This window comes from Lytechinus pictus, chromosome 4, assembly GCF_037042905.1.
Source record: "Lytechinus pictus isolate F3 Inbred chromosome 4, Lp3.0, whole genome shotgun sequence".
Classification (NCBI taxonomy): Eukaryota; Metazoa; Echinodermata; class Echinoidea; order Temnopleuroida; family Toxopneustidae; genus Lytechinus; species Lytechinus pictus.
Window position 1 is genome coordinate 7364138 of NC_087248.1, and position 16530 is coordinate 7380667.

Here is a 16530-nt window from a genome sequence, read left to right on the forward strand (position 1 = left end):
TATTGTGCATGTAGTTTGGTATCCGGTCTAATATGTTACCTTTTATGGATCTTTAATCTTTTACCTTTTTTTTATGTCGACCCAAACATCCACCGTCCTAAAAATTCCACCACATGCGCCTTTAGCTTACTTTTTTTTTTTTTTTGGGGGGGGGGCGTGGTTCATGAGCTCATTGGGAGACACTCTCGACAACGCATCGATTCGTTTGAAAATGCAATTAAAATCACAATGAAGAGCTGGCAGTTGGTAGATTGGGTCGACAGCAGGCTAGATCATCCGAAGATATTTGCGCCAGACGAACAATTGCAAAACAGTTTTAAGCTTTCATAGAAAAGTCTACGTTTGAGCGTGGTTTGAGACGAAAGTTCAACTTTACTTTTGTGGGACGTGGGCGTGGTCCAGGAGCATATACCGTACGGTATAGTACGCCCCTTATTATCATCACGTGATAATTTTTGGGAAGGCAATTTTGTAACAAAACATTGTGCAGCCTACGCGGGTCTAACTTAGTTTAACCTTTACTTTTAGTTTAGCGCCCGGGACAAACGTAAGTCTAACTTTTTAAAATGTAATTTGTCTTTTCTTGTTTGTTATTCGAAGTATATTGTGATGGTATATAGACGCTTAAACATTGTTTGAATTCCATGAACAGGAATTTCAAAGAATTATGATTGATGATTTCTCCTTTCTGACTATGGGTATGCGACCCATCGAGCTCACCATTTCGTTTGTCGCCCAGCTTTCCCCGGCGCAGCAACCTCGGCTCGGCTATACTCTTTTCCTAGCCGCATCGTCATTAACTCTGCTTGCACATCATTGCTTCAGGCTCAACAGGTCAATAGACTTACTCACTATTAACTCATGTAATTAGTTACTCCCCTAATTAATTATAAAGTTTCCTCCAAGAAGATGGTGGAGAATTAGACCTAGGGGCCTATATATAAAGTTAGATTTCCTTAGATATAATTTTACATTAATTTCCCAAGGCATATGCCAGGGGGCCATGTCCATGACCATGATTAGTCAGTGCTCATTCATCATTGTTGCCTTTTTTGTTGGTCTTTTCTTGTTTGTTAGTTAAAGTTTAATGCTAGAACTTCTCAGCCGTACCTTAACCATATCTAACTCTTGCCTAGGCCTAGGGCTAGGGTCTAACATTAGTCACAAAATTAGATTTGTGATCATTTCATCATCATCATATTAAAGATCCACACTACACAACAGGCAATGCCAATTCGCTGATCATCGTGATTATATTTTTTTCATAATTTTCTTCTCAGAAAATCCAAGCAGCAAAGATTCAAAGAATACAATTTTTGTATTATCTGTGTCTTTAAGTTGTCATGGCAAATGGATCAGCTCTTCATATATACAAATGCCATGAAATAATATGTCATTATTTTATTCCATCAGGGCCCTGTTGCATAAAACTTGCCAGACTTATTTTTGCCATAGAAAAACTATGGAAAAAGTTTATGCAACAGGCCCCTGGTTTAAAAATTGAAAATCATTATAGATCTCTATTTGGGAATTCTGCATTCAATAATTAATGTCACAAGAGACATAATTTCATACAAACAAAATATAAGATGGATGAGTTCAATGGGAGAGCAATAAAGAAACTAGATGGGATTTATCTGAAGTGGAAAAACGTGAGTAATGATCGGAAGCAAAATATGAGGGATATAATTATATGGAGGTAAAACTATAAATAGCAGAAGGGAAGAGATGAAAAAAATGAGTAGGAAAAGGGACAGAATGAATGGTAAATAAACTTTACGGAGAAAAGTGACTGAAGATAAAGCCAAACCATGGCGATACAGGAACAAAATGTTTAGAAAATAGATGAATGGAAAATACGCAAAATTAAATAGGCCTAGGGTCACAAAACAGTAAAATTCATAGCAGGAGGCATTCTTCAAGCTTGCGTCCATCTTTAAACAGAATGTTGAGTAGTTAAGTAAAAAAGATGAGTACATTTTTAAATTTGTAAAAGCAAAAACAATTTTAAAAGGAATATGTTTTTAGTTCAAACTTTTTACATCCACAAAAATGGCAAAGTTTTCATTTTAATTTAAATTAAAATTGAAAGTTGGGTTATGATAACAAACAAGGAATCTGCTCCTTGACCATGTTTTGTTTGATCACATTCTTTTCAATTTTTGGTACCTTGATTATTTGTCAAATCTTCATGTATATGTTCTTATTTTCTGTTTTTATCACAACCAGTTGAATATTGGGGTTGGTTCCCAACAGTATTTGAAACCAAATGTTTTACATTATACATGTTGGAGAAAAGTTAGAATTGTTCATATTTCAAGAGATAAAAAACAAAATATAAAATGGGTTTCTGTCACTTTGTGACATCATCAACTCATTGGTTTGCATACCACTGATATTGAAAATAAGCAAAACATCTATCTTTCTTATTCTACATATGATTTAGATGAAATTATCAATCTGTCTGTTTGTTTGTTTGATATTTTGCTGTTGGCCTTTAAATCAGCTTGTTGTTGAGCTGGAATTGCCCTTTAATGAAATTCCTACAAAGATAGATACACCCAGGTGAATTCTGTCAATAGCAAATCTTGCTGGAAAATAGGAAGACTAATTGCTGTTATTAGTTTATAAAAGTGATATTTCTACTAGTTAATAAATTACTGCCTAGAGTGGCGTATGATTCATTATTAATATCCAAAGTGCAAAACGTGCAGTTTTATTGGGACAGACAGAAGTATTTTTTTCAGTTATTTTTTTTACGATACAGAACTGGAAATATTTTAATTGTTTGATGGAATAGTCGGTGAAATTGCATCATTGGAGACTTTTGAGACCTCCAAATTTTTACAATCATGCAATGCAGTACACTATCAGTATGTCCTTATTCTTTATTTACTCTGAAAGATGTTTTATTCAATTTCTTGTCTTTAAAACCAGCTTTACCACAAATTAGTGTCAAGCCCTGCCTAAAAATAATAATAATAATATGAACATTTGTAATGCGCTGGTATCCATCATAAAAAGATGCTCATGGCGCAATAAAGAAAAGAAAAGAAAAAGAAAAGAAGATGATGATATTGATGATTATAATTAAATAATTTCAAATACATGTACCTATGAGTAATACTATATTCAATGATTATCTATTGGATACTGTAGAGTATTGAAGTGTGACATCAATTTTATTTTTGTGCATTTTAGCATTACCATTCAGGACCATATCTCGCTAGAGTTTGGTGAAAAAACTGCCACCTAGTAAGTCTATGGGTGCGTTTATCCGCCACTTTTTTACCCTAGAATCATGATCTGAATCATGATTCAAATCATGATTCTGCAGAATCACGATTGCGTTTAGTCGAAATTGAATATAATCATGATTAGAATCACAAACATGAAACACGAAAAAAGGGGCGTTTGGAAAGACGTTTCTGCAGAATCACGTACGAAAATGTTCAAATAAACGACATCGTGATTACAATCATGATTCTATGACCTCACTGTTGTGTCAGGCTACTTTCGGTTTGACTCTTGCCAAGCTCAAGGCGCTCTATATGCTCATTGTATGTACATGATTATGTACTACGCATGCATTTCTTGTCATGTTCAAGTTCTGTGTAGGTCATCGCATCGTCCACTACTTTTCATTTTTTGGTCATGTCTTCAACTTCAAGTTCTAGTAAATTAATTAATTGGACAATGATCTCAGTTGTGTTGAGTATACAGTATCAATATTAAATTGGATCTACGCTGAAATTCACTTCCGAACACCATTTTGGATAAACTTTAAACAAGATGAATAGAAGCATATGGACCCTATATGATAGAAGTAAACAAAATGAGGTATAGACTGAATTCTGGAAGCAAAAGATTTTTCGAGAGCCGAAACACGTGCGAAAAACTTCCTCTGTCAAACTGCGCACTAGTGATGCGCACTGGATTGGCCCGAATCTGAGGAGAAACAGCATTGGAATGAAGGTCGTCTAAACGCTGATTCTGTGATATTGTGATTCATGTTTGTGTTTTGAATCATGATTCAAATCATGATTCAAATCATGATTCTGGCTTGAGGTTGCATAAACGCAGCCTATGTACAGTGTAGCCCAAGGTATAACCAAATGAATAGGCCCCATTGAAATGAGTGGAAATTGACTTTGTTCATAACTGTTTGGAATCAGGCCAATTCACACTAGCCCTGTATTCATTGGGGCTTAGTTTATGTAGGTTTAATATACAGTGCGTATCAAAAAAAGTTTACACTTTGAAAAAGCCCTGGGAATTAAAAAATATACAACATGTGGGTATTTTTTTCACATAAAATCTTGAGTTTGGGTCTCATCTATCCAATGAAAGTAAAAGTTTTGACAAAATGTTACACTTGAGTGAGCACTATCCATTTTTGTAAAGCTCGCAGAAATCTGTTTGCGCAGAAATGCTTGTTTTCACGCTGTGTCAAGGGGAAAGGGCAAAATCAAACTTACCCTGCGAAACATTTCTCATACATTTCCCTTGCACTTTTAGTCAGTTGAAATAAAACGGATACATTCAAGCATTTTGTAACAATTTTGCCATCCAAATTGAAATTTCAACAATTAGTAAGCACAACCTTTACCCTTTTTGTGCCAGCTGTATCTGAGGACATAACTGAATCTGAACAAATGTTTATATCAGACATCTCCAGCATTTTTTTCACTAAGTTTTTATCATTTAAAGGGGGTTTACATTTCATATTTCATTCAATACTTGTTTCTCCACACTTTTTCCAAGCTTGACAATGATTATCAAAATGAAAATCAAGCCTATTAAAGCCTCATAAATCACAGCTCAGTGTAAAGCAAATATCGTCGCGATGGCCTCGGTGTATGGGGGAGTGGCGTGGGGCGCAATGCACTCTTCAAAGTGTTTTCGGCAAGGAAACAAGTTAAAAAGGTAAAAGGTATCTTCAAATCAATTTTACTAGCTAAATTCTACATGTTCTTCATGATTAAGGTCTACTTTTATTCGCATAACTATTTCAAAGTTCTGCGCAAATCATTTTTCACTAGCTTTTCAAAAGTTAGAGGTGCTCATTCAAGTGGAAATATTTTTCGACAGTTATATAGTTATTTGCTTAAATGGATCTGTACCAATGTTAAAATGTGGAAAAACCTTCAGGATATTACAAATGTATAATTTTACATGATTTGTTCTAAGTGTAAACTTTTTTTGATACGCACTGTATAGCTGCATCTTGGACCCCCACAGACTGATTCCCATTTGATTTGAGTTGTGGATGTTTTACATTATGCTCCGAAAAGATACGTTATCGAAAATACTTACGTGCAAAAAGATTTCTTGTGACGTGACTGACGTCATCCTTTCGGTTTTCTATAGTCTATATCTGTCTACAGTATCATTCTCACATACTCAGACTTTGCATTGGGGAGTGCCAATGTTGCCCACAAAACAAGCAATAATTTCTTATCAGAAAGAAATTAATATGGCATCTATATGACTGCATGACTTAATGACTTGTGTATGTATCTGTATTTAAGATAATCTTGCAGTCGTGCACTTCATGAATGTGCATGTCATTTTTAAGTCATTCTACAATTAGTTGCAATCACACGATGAAGCATATAAATAGAGGAAAATTGCCTTTTGTCACTTTGTAAACAACGGCAGAACCTTTAATTTATTTTATAAATTTCTTACTTTGATGAAGGTGGTAAACTAAGACCCTTGTGAAGGCTTTTCTTGTCAGACATGGCAGAAGGATGCAACAACTGATATGAAAATTTGTATTAAAAATCAAAATAAAAGTATTGATGTGGCAAAAAAATATTTCCGATGCAGGAGGCACATATTTTCAATTTTTTTTTAACCTTAGACAAGGCTCCACATTAACTTTTTTTGGTGGTGGCCCGTTCGGGCCACTAAAACCATCAAATAATTTTTTTTGGTGGCCCGATATTAAAGTTTGGTGGCCCGAAAAATATAAAGAAAAACATTAAAAATTAATAAAACAAACTTCTGAAATATTGATTCTGCAGCCACTACCACTAAGTTCCTTTCACTTTATACATCTTGTATGTAAACCTTGTTTGCTGTTATTTTACTTTGCTAATTGATAATTGTTTCTATCGTTGTAAAAATGAAATGATTGAAAGTAAAAAAATGAATTGTATTGTTCGCAGGTTGTGTGGACTTTTTTTTTAAATCTCTGTATAGAGATAATGGTAAAGTAAATAAATAGTGCATAGCAAACTCAGATAGATGTACAAAACAATTGTTTTTCCTTCCTTCCTCTTTGAATCCTAAAACCTAGATTATGCATGCCCCAAATCCAGTTTATTTCTGTTTTCTCTTTTGCAGCATATAGAAGGAGAAAATCACAGAAAAATATGCTGCAAAATTAGAACAATGCATAAAAGGGAGAAACAAACGAAAATTATTTTCAAAAAGTATATAACAAAAAGAAAACAAAAATAATAAAAGGAATTAGTGAAATAAAACAAAAGAAAGAAAATGAAGAAAGAAAAAAAACAAAGAACAGGGAAAAAAAGAAAAGAAAAAAATTAGAGAGAAAAAAGAAGAGAAAATTAAAGAAAAATTAATAAAACAAAGTTAATATAAAAATGGGGAAAGGGGGAAAATTGAGAAGCCATTACATATATTTTTAACAGCTGTGGCAACAGTCTATTCTGACTGGAATATAATTAAAAGCCAAGCATATAATTTTCACTTACCTTTTGGGAATGGCACATTTCTATTTTTATATCCTTTAGTTTGTATTATTTTATTTTCAGTAGAAACATATTTTTTAATCAGGCATATTCAATGGGAAGGGGTATAAATGGTTTAAAGGAGAATGAAACGCTTGGAGCAAGTTAGCTTTTGTGAAAGCAGAAAAATCAAAGAATAAGATCAACAAAACTTTGAGTAAAATAGGACTAGCAATAAAAAAGTTATGGGCATTTGAATGTCGAGATCACTAATGCTATGGAGATCCTCCCATTGGCAATGCGACCAAGATCTATGATGTCACACACGTACAACTCTCCCATTTGGACACTGAAAATATACACCAAAACATCTCTTTTTGCTCATTCTAATCATATGACAAACGATTCATCAATGATATAATGTTGTGAAACCTCTGTACTTGTCATCTCATAAAGAGAACACCTCACCTTGTGATAGACTCTATAAAAGTGAGAATATAAGTGAAATAAGTACTAAAGTAATGAGGGAGTTGTACGTATTTGATATCACAGATCTTGGTCGCATTGCCGATGGGAGGATCTACATGGCACTAGTGATCTCAATATTCAAATGCTCATAACTTTCTTATTATTCATTCAATCTTCCTCAAACTTTCAACAATATGTTTCTTTGATTTTTCTCTTTGATATGGATTCAGCTGGTTTCAAGGGTTTCATTCTCCTTTAACCAAGTGCTGTCAAAAAAAAAAAAAAAAAAAAACGGCAAAAACTATATTGGAAAAAAAGTGTGAGAAAAGTCCTTCCCTATATTTGCCAAAATGTTGGGAAAAAAAATCACATTTCATATCAATGAAATGCCTTCCCAAAGTATTTACTTTCTCAAGAGTGGTTTAAGAAGTCATTTATAATTATAAACAAGAAAGAAAGAAACTGTTTGTTTAAGGCTAGAAAATACACAGCTTCGAAAGAAACCAAGTATCAACATACATACAAATGCACACGTGGGACTGTGATGTACTTGCCTATGTGTTTTTATGTGCATTAATTCATGTGGAAATCGGTCTTTTTGAGTCAAAAGAGAGGTCATAATTCCTCTTCTTAATACTTGCAAATAATCAGGGTACACCAGATTTTCGTAATATAGACTGTAGAATTTCATTTCATTGGTGTAAAAGGTGACTTTGACTTAGATTTTCAAAGTTCTGTGGAAGATTTCTCAGCAGCAACATTTTTTATCGCAGCTCCCTGAGTCTGAATAGGCTGAGCTAGATCTAGAGCACAGCTGTATGCAGTGGCTTCATGCAAAGCTCACGCCAGCCGGCCGGCGCGGCTGGCTGGATAATAGCTACTGTATGCTATAGCTGTAGGCCTAATATGCAAACTGTGTGTGTGTGTATTTGTGTGTAGATCAACAAAAAAGGCGCATGACGAACTGGCTTGCAATTTGAGCTGTAGAAAGTTGATAAATGCGTGCAAAATTGGGAGAAAAATTGCGCTACTTTGAAAATTATTGGTTGCCCGATTCGGGCCACCAAAACTTAACATTTTATCAATAATGGTTGCCCGAGGTGAATTTTTGGTGGCCCCGGGCCACCGGGCCACCGCTAATGTCGAGCCTTGCCTTAGACCAAACAGGTTTTAAACCTTTTCTGTTGCCCACATGTATTTGATCTCCTTTTATTGTTCAAATTAGCTACATTTTTCTTTTATTGCTTACCCTGTTTTCTCACTTAAAGATATTGATAGAAGTTTACAAGTGCAAAATTTGCCATTTGTCAAAAATTAGCAGTTTGTAGGATTGAATTGAATTGCATTGTCAATTTAGGATTTTAGTGATTGCTGTTACTCAACATTGTTAACCACTGAATGAAAGGTATTGATAAGTTTAATATTGGCTCAGGTTGTGATGAATTTTGTTTTCGTTCTTTTTGAAAATATTACTTCTGATTATGTTTAGGGTTGTGTGTAAATTTGAATACCATGATTACCATCATGAAGATCATTCAAATACCAGCATTCATTCATATACCACCATGATCAATGCCATTAGTCAACTCATCATCATATCCTGGTATAATTGCAATAATAGCATTCAAATGAACAATATAATTCAAGTACCACTGATACCATCATTTATAACCACGAAAACATACTCTCATACCTTTATTTGCACTAATGATTCCGTTATTCAAGCATCATTTATACCACCAATCACATGTCATTTTAATATGATTGAAATATCACCATTTAACTACATTTAAATACAGGGCCCGCTGGGAGAACAGTTTTCAGAACTTAAGTGGCTTCCCTGTGTAAATATACCTATATTATTATTATTATTAAATACTCAGAGAAAATTATTTCAACATTTGAATTCTCATTCAAATACATTTTTATCATCATCTCCAATATTATTAATTCAAAATTTCAAATGCCCAAAACGATGTCATTCATGTACCAATTAATATCATTAAGATACAATTCTCCAAACTGTATCATTAAAACACTACTTTTAAACCATTGACAATTGATACTACCATTCAAATACCTCCAATTATTAACATGAATAAAAAAGTTCTGTGCTTGCTTTTTTACAAAACCAGCACCACAGTGCTGCTAAAACCTTTTCTGGGGCCTGTTTCATAAAGGACTTGGAACTGTTGCAACTTTGCCATTATGGCAACTACCATGGTAACAGGGCTCAGCAGCCAATCAGAATCAAGGTTTCTATGGTAGTTGCCATAATGACAAAGTTACAGCAGTTGCAAGTTCTTTATGAAACGGGCCCCTGATCCGGTTATCAATATATTTCAAATGGGGAAATAGGAATGAGGAGCAAGATATCTGCAAAAAGTACCACAGATAATATATCAAATTCTTTGCACAATGTTGATAATCAGAGTGTACAGTTAAAGGAGAATGAAACTCTTGGAGCAAGTTAGCTTTTGTGAAAGCAGAAAAATCAAAGAATAAGATCAACAAAACTTTGAGTAAAATAGGACTAGCAATAAAAGAGTTATGAGCATTTGAATGTCGAGATCACTAATGCTATGGAGATCCTCCGATTGGCAATGCGACCAAGATCTGTGATGTCACACACGTACAACTCTCCCATTCGGACACTGAAAATATACCCCAAAACATCTCTTTTTGCTCATTCTAATCATATGACAAACGATTCATCAATGATATAATGTTGTGAAACCTCTGTACTTGTCATCTCATAAAGAAAACACCTAACCTTGTGATAGACTCTATAAAAGTGAGAATATAAGTGAAATAAGTACTAAAGTAATGAGGGAGTTGTACGTGTGTGATATCACAGATCTTGGTCGCATTACCGATGGGAGGATCTACATGGCACTAGTGATCTCAATATTCAAATGCTCATAACTTTCTTATTATTCATTCAATCTTCCTCAAATTTTTTACAATATGTTTCTTTGATTTTTCTCTTTGATATGGATTCATCTAGTTTCAAGGATTTCATTCTCCTTTAATAACTAGTTCAACAAAAGTCAAGTGTAGTGTATTTGCATGATACATGTACCTACATACTTCCTGCAAGAGCATGAGTGTTATATTGATACAAAGTGTATTTTGTGGAAGTAGTCAGGATGAAATCTTATCGGTTTAAACTTATTTATTAATTCTGACTGTATTTTGAAAGAATATAATCAAGAAAGTAATTTGTCTTGCTGGAATATCAGTGAAAATTCTGCATTTTGATTGGCTCTAGCAAGAGTTGCTTTTATATCAACTTTTTATGAAATGGGGTCCGGCCCAGGTATACAGGAATAGATTTGATTTTGCTTGATGATGAAATTTCTAATGAAATATTGATTTGAATTACCAATTTGAAAAAGGAATCAGTTCATGTCTCCTTGAAAAATATTTAAAGGAACTGTTTAAGAATCTTACATAAAGTAGAGTACATACAACATAAAATATATATAACATCTATCTTTCAGTAGTCCAAAATAAATCAAATTATTCAATAAAACAGGGTTATGGAAATTTTTGTGGTAAATTCTGTTTAAACTATAGCTTGGGTTGAAATAACTGCTGGATGGATACAAAGATAAAAAAAAGTCAATAAACCCTCCCAATGACACATAATAACCTTTTATATCAGAACCAATTTTTTTTTATACAGAATTCAGTATCTGGAAATCCTCAATCCCTTGAACCTTTGAACTGTATGGGAGTCTTCCTTGTTTGGTATCTTTCTGTAAATGATTGCCCTTCAAATACATGTATCTCAATAGATATGGCTTATCTAGATGGGACTTCAAACAGCTGCATATAATGGAGACTGATAAAGTACCCCAAGCTAATATACCTGCTCTGTCCTAATTGTTAAAAGGAAACAAGTAATAAAAACATAATTTTCTTTTAGATACCAAAATCTGGATCTGTGATACATAGACACTGCTGCATTATGATGGTAAACCACTGTATTTCATGGGAAGCATAAAGTTTTATGTGAAATTTTTTCCTGGAAGAAGAAGTCAATTTTAAAAATATAGACACAAAAACTCAACTTGGTTGATATGTCACTTATTTCCTTTTGTCAAAGTAGTGGTATCAGTGTTTTAAGTCTTCTTCATCGTACAGCAATTATAACTCAATCTTGTGTGGATGGCAAACAAAGGAGAACTGTTTTACAATGAAACATTGTATTTCTTGATACAGTGAGAAATACCGTACTACTTGGAGAGATTATTTGATATTCTCTTATTGGGTTCATTTCCAGGCTTGTTCATTTCTCTGTTTTTATTTGGAAGTCTGAAATATATTTGGTGCATTTCTTTTTTTTATTATTACATAAATATTTTACACATACATGTACATGTATGTCCAAGCTTTCTATTATCAAGGTCTGTTATTAAAAGCAAGCATATGGAGATGATATTTTCACAGGAGTTTTATTGAATAGTGAAACAATTGAAATGTTAGATATTGTAGAATGATATAGTCAAGGATTGTTGTCATCTTCCTGCATTCATCATATTATTGAATCTGCAAAAATGATAACTTTTCAATGAACATGTAGGGCCTATACATAACAAAAATGTTCATTCATATACTGCGTATCTTTTGTTTCTCCATACATTTAGAATTTCTGTACGAAGGTGAAGCACTGGTCTACAGAATTCATACAACTGAGTATTAACATCTGAGAGTTAGTTGACCCAGCAATTGACCTTTGACCTCGTAACCATGGATATGCCTGGTGAGGGCTACAAGGATGGTAAAATCAGGATCTCCCGCAATACTGCCATTCTGATCGTCTGTACATACGGTAGTTCCCTCCTCCTCGTCGGTCTGCTGTGTGGGCTTCTACCTGCCGATGATCCGTCCTGCAATATGTAAGATCCCTTTCCTTTTCCACTCTTTAATTATCTCTTCACAGTTTTTTCTTCTCCTTCTCTTTCTCCCCCTTCCCCTTCAAACCTATTTATTTCTTGCCAAAAGCCAGCTTTATTTGCCAGTGATATTATTTATTCAGTAAAAAGGATTTATACTTTTCAATGGGAAACTGGTCTTTGTGTCAACAAGACTTGTCATCTTATGGAAAGCCTATGGGCATACTTGTGTATTTTCCTTCTGCAAACCAATATTAAATATCCATGTAAATCAAGGTCAGTTCTTGCTGTTTTTGTCAAAGCCAGTTTAAGGACATTCCACAGTTTAAGTGAAATCCATATCATTTGCACATAGGCACCTAAATATTCCAAATATGCAAAAATGCAAGTTCACCCAAATGGATGTTCTTGAGAATTGTGCATTCAAATGAAATTTGGCATTTTTAGACCTCACAAGATCACTACAATGAGTTAAAACCTCTATTACCGTTACTCAGTCAAAATCCATGAAAATTTCACCAAATTTCGCTGGATAGTTAATGATTGTAGCCTTAAGATGGAGAATCTAATTATATTTGTTTGCTCTTTTAAAGTCTAACAGCACTGTCAGTTCTTAAAAATGGTGTGAAAGATAACAAAATCCTAATCTAAAAAATGTGAAATTTCAATAACAAACTTGAGAAGTACAATAAATGCTGCACTTTATTCAAAACCCATGTCATTTTCACCAAACTTTGCAAAGTTGTAGAGGAAGGTATACTTAAGAGATGAAAACATTAAAAAATAGGGGTTCATGTGCTTGTTTTCAAACTATCAGCACTTTTATTAGAACAAATGTGCTTTTTAAAACAACAAAAATGCGACATATGCTCTGTATCTAGTGAGGAAAAATTCTAATCCACTCTACTATTTATTCAAACTCGGGGTCATGTTTGTCATACTTTGCAGAACTACAGAGTTAAGTATTTTGAAATTGTTAGAGGTATTTTAAAAAATGGTCCATGGAAAAATTCCAGTTTATCTGCTTCAGAAAATAATACATCGGATTTGCAATTAGAGTGCAGATAGTGAGGAAAATCAGCTCATACCTACAGCTGATTAATCACCTAATCATCCATTGTGCCGTCAGAGTACAGAGTGTAAAATATGCGCAGATCGATCAAGATGCGCACAAATATAACTGGTGGAACGTCCTTAAATTTATTCAATGTAAGTTTGACCTCATCACATATGGACCAATTTTAATTAGGTTTATGCATGTATGTTAAAGGACTAGATTGAGTAATGACATGTACTTGTATTACTACAATGTCTAAGCGTTGTGAGTTATGAAGATAAATTCATAATTTGCAAAGTCTTGGATGACTGATATTTCTGACTATCCCACATCTTTGACAAGTATGTTTTTTTCATCAGGAGCAGTAGGTCTATCTTGATTCACAGCTTAAATGCTTTCTATCTTTGGTCTTCCTCTACCAAACTAACCAAGAGAATTATGAATATGGCACTCCAAAACAAAAGGGTCAAATTAGGAACAAGTACTACTTTTTTTTTTACAGGAAATATAATTTTGGCTTTAAAATTGCATCCTTGCTGCATAACTTTTAGAAACTACCAAGGTTCAATAATAATAATAATATCAAGTTTTAATATCGCGCTTTTTCCATGATGGCTCAAAGCACTTTACAGTTTATTATTATCCGGTCATTGGATTCATTTCAATCCCGTACGAAAAGTGCACAATTTCCACTCCCTGGGGAGCATTCCTTGCATTCATTGCAACCTCATAATGGTGCTGGCAAATTAAAACATACAATAACTTTCACATCCTACCAGATGCCCATTTAGCACCTGGGTTAAGAGTGGCAAAGTAAGGAGTAACGCCTTGCCAAAGGACAGTAGACTGCGGTGGGGTTCGAACACACGACCCTCTGTTTACAACGCGAGAGTCAGAACCACTACACCACGGCTCTTCCACTCTTCAATGTGTGTCTTAAATTACTATGGGTCTATGTATTTATTGAGGGGAATTATTGCTTGTTTATTAACTTTATATTTATCTCAATACCTGTAATGAAATTATTATTTTTTGCTCTGTTTGAACAGAGTAGTGCCTGAACCTTCAGAGCCACCCAGTGAACCTGCAGTCACAACAAAACCCTTAATGACAACAAAGGCTTCAGTGACCACCGAAAGTGCAGAACCTACCCGCTCCCCAACAAGTGCCCCAGAACCTTGGGAGAGCCTTCGACTGCCAACAACCCTGATACCCTCCCATTATGACATTGAGCTCCGGATCGACATCGATGACCAGCAGAGGTTCGAGGGCACCATCACCATCATCATGGAGTGCCGCGAGAGCACCGACCTTCTCCTACTGCACAGTAAGGAGCTGGAAATCCTGGATGATACTTGGTCGATGACGGCAGTTGTTGACGGTTCCGACGTGCCTCTGAAGGATGCTCCGCGGTTGTTCCCGGCCAACCAGTATCTCATCGTAGAGCTTGATGAGATGCTTACTCCAGGACAAAATTACACTTTCACCATCAAGTTCAAAGCACCACTTGAAGATGGATTGGTGGGACTGTACCGGAGTTCGTATCAGGCAAGTGACGGGACGCCAAGGTAGGTTTCGCTTTTTTTCTGTAATTTACAGGATATCTTCTTCTTCTGTGTTCATTGTCTGTATATATTGTTAAATGTATTGAATCAGGTTTTTACATATTGTAGGATGACCTTCTCTGCGACATGTTGTAGATCTTCATACACTGTTTATCATCAAGGAAAGTTAGCTATCTAACATTTTGCCCAATGTGTCTATTTGACCTATGTTAAATTTGGCTCTAGTGAAAGGGAACCTATATACAAACTGCAAATTTTCTTTGTAAAGTGTGTTTTGTTTTCAATTTTTTTTTAAAATTAGGAGTATTGAACATAGTTTTGTCAACAAGACATCTTGTCATCACTGTCATCACTTCTTTTTAATAGGTACCTGGCAACCACATTCTTTGCCCCTACTGACGCACGCAAGGCTTTTCCCTGCTTTGATGAACCTGCCATGAAGGTCACTTTCAACTTGACCTTGATCCATCAAGATGGCTACCTCGCCCTTGGCAACATGCCCATCCTCAGCACAACTCCAGAGGAGACTGGATGGACTCGATCCATCTTTGACAAGAGCGTCCCTATGTCCACCTATCTTGTCTGTTTTGTGGTTTGTGACTTTGTTGCAAAGAACACCACAACCAGTAATGATGTCTTGGTGAGTGGGTTTTGGTAATAATAATAATAATATTAATAATAATAACTTCATATTTTACCCAGGGTAGCCACTTCAGTTCCGAAAACTGTTCTACCAGCGAGCCCTGCTTAAAGGACAAGTCCACCCTAACAAAAAGTTGATTTGAATAAAAAGAGAAAATCCAACAAGCATAACAATGAAAATTTCATCAAAATCGGATGTAAAATAAGAAAGTTATGACATTTTATAAAAGTTTCGCTTAATTTCACAAAACAGTTATATGCACATCCTGGCTGGTATGCAAATGAGGAGACTATGATGTCATCCACTCACTATTTCTTTTGTATTTTATTATATGAAATATGAAATATTCTAATTTTCTCCTCATTGTCAGGTAATACAACAATTAATTCCTCCCTGAACATGTGGAATTAGCATTGTTTAATACTATATGGTTCAGTCAAGTTGGTCCTTATTGTCAAATCTATAAAAAATGAAATATTGTATAATTCAAACAAAAAACAAAAGAAATAGTGAGTGATGGACATCATCGTCTGATTCACCTAGTTGTGTATATCACTGTTTTGTGAAAAATAAAATAAGCGAAACTTTAAAATGTCATAACTTTCTTATTTTACATCCGATTTTGATGAAATTTTCAGCACTGTGCTAGTTTGATTTTTCTCTATTTATTCAAGTCAGCATCTTCCTGGGGTGGACTTGACCTTTAATATGATTATGTTATTATTACCCCGGCTTTAGCATGGCTACCTTGATCGGGTGCTTGAGCATTCGATTAATTTCTTCCTACGGGGTACCCATTCACCTCACCTGGGTCGAGTGCAGCACAGTGTGGATGAATTTCTTGCGGAAGGAAAATGATGTTCTATGACTTGTTATGTGCTTTTCCATCTTACCTGAGACAAAAATTAATTTTTGAACTAGCATCATATTGAGGCAAGGGGTGATTATAAGGAATTATAACAGCCTACATCAAACAGGACAATATTAGAGGCTGTTAAATTTTAGTAGAAGAATGAGAATCTTGTGCATCAATTGTCTTTTGATTCTGTTCATTTATGGTTTGAAATTTAATCAATAGAGAAATTGAGTGAATTCTGAATTGAAGAAATGCACCTTAAAACTTTCTTCAAAGACTCCTTAGTGATAGCTGTGCTAAGGAATTTTATACTAAATAGCAATTTTTTGAATTTTTCTT

The 16530-nt window shown here is 34.7% G+C and overlaps 1 protein-coding gene across 6 annotated transcripts in view; it reads left to right on the forward strand.

The window, feature by feature from the left end:
• The first annotated feature begins 225 nt into the window (after positions 1-225).
• Positions 226-16530, forward strand: part of LOC129259094 (aminopeptidase N-like) — a 35796-nt gene continuing 19491 nt past the window's right edge. The window contains exons 1-4 of one of the 6 annotated variants that reach the window (XM_064098292.1): positions 226-547; positions 11822-12073; positions 14177-14695; positions 15059-15332. In XM_064098292.1, the coding sequence (XP_063954362.1) occupies positions 11925-12073; positions 14177-14695; positions 15059-15332 (942 nt within the window). In that variant the 5' untranslated portion in view covers positions 226-547; positions 11822-11924. Of the gene's footprint in view, positions 548-11300; positions 11504-11821; positions 12074-14176; positions 14696-15058; positions 15333-16530 lie in introns of those variants that run through there. The other 5 variants (XM_064098293.1, XM_064098294.1, XM_064098291.1 and 2 more) reach the window with 5 other exon arrangements.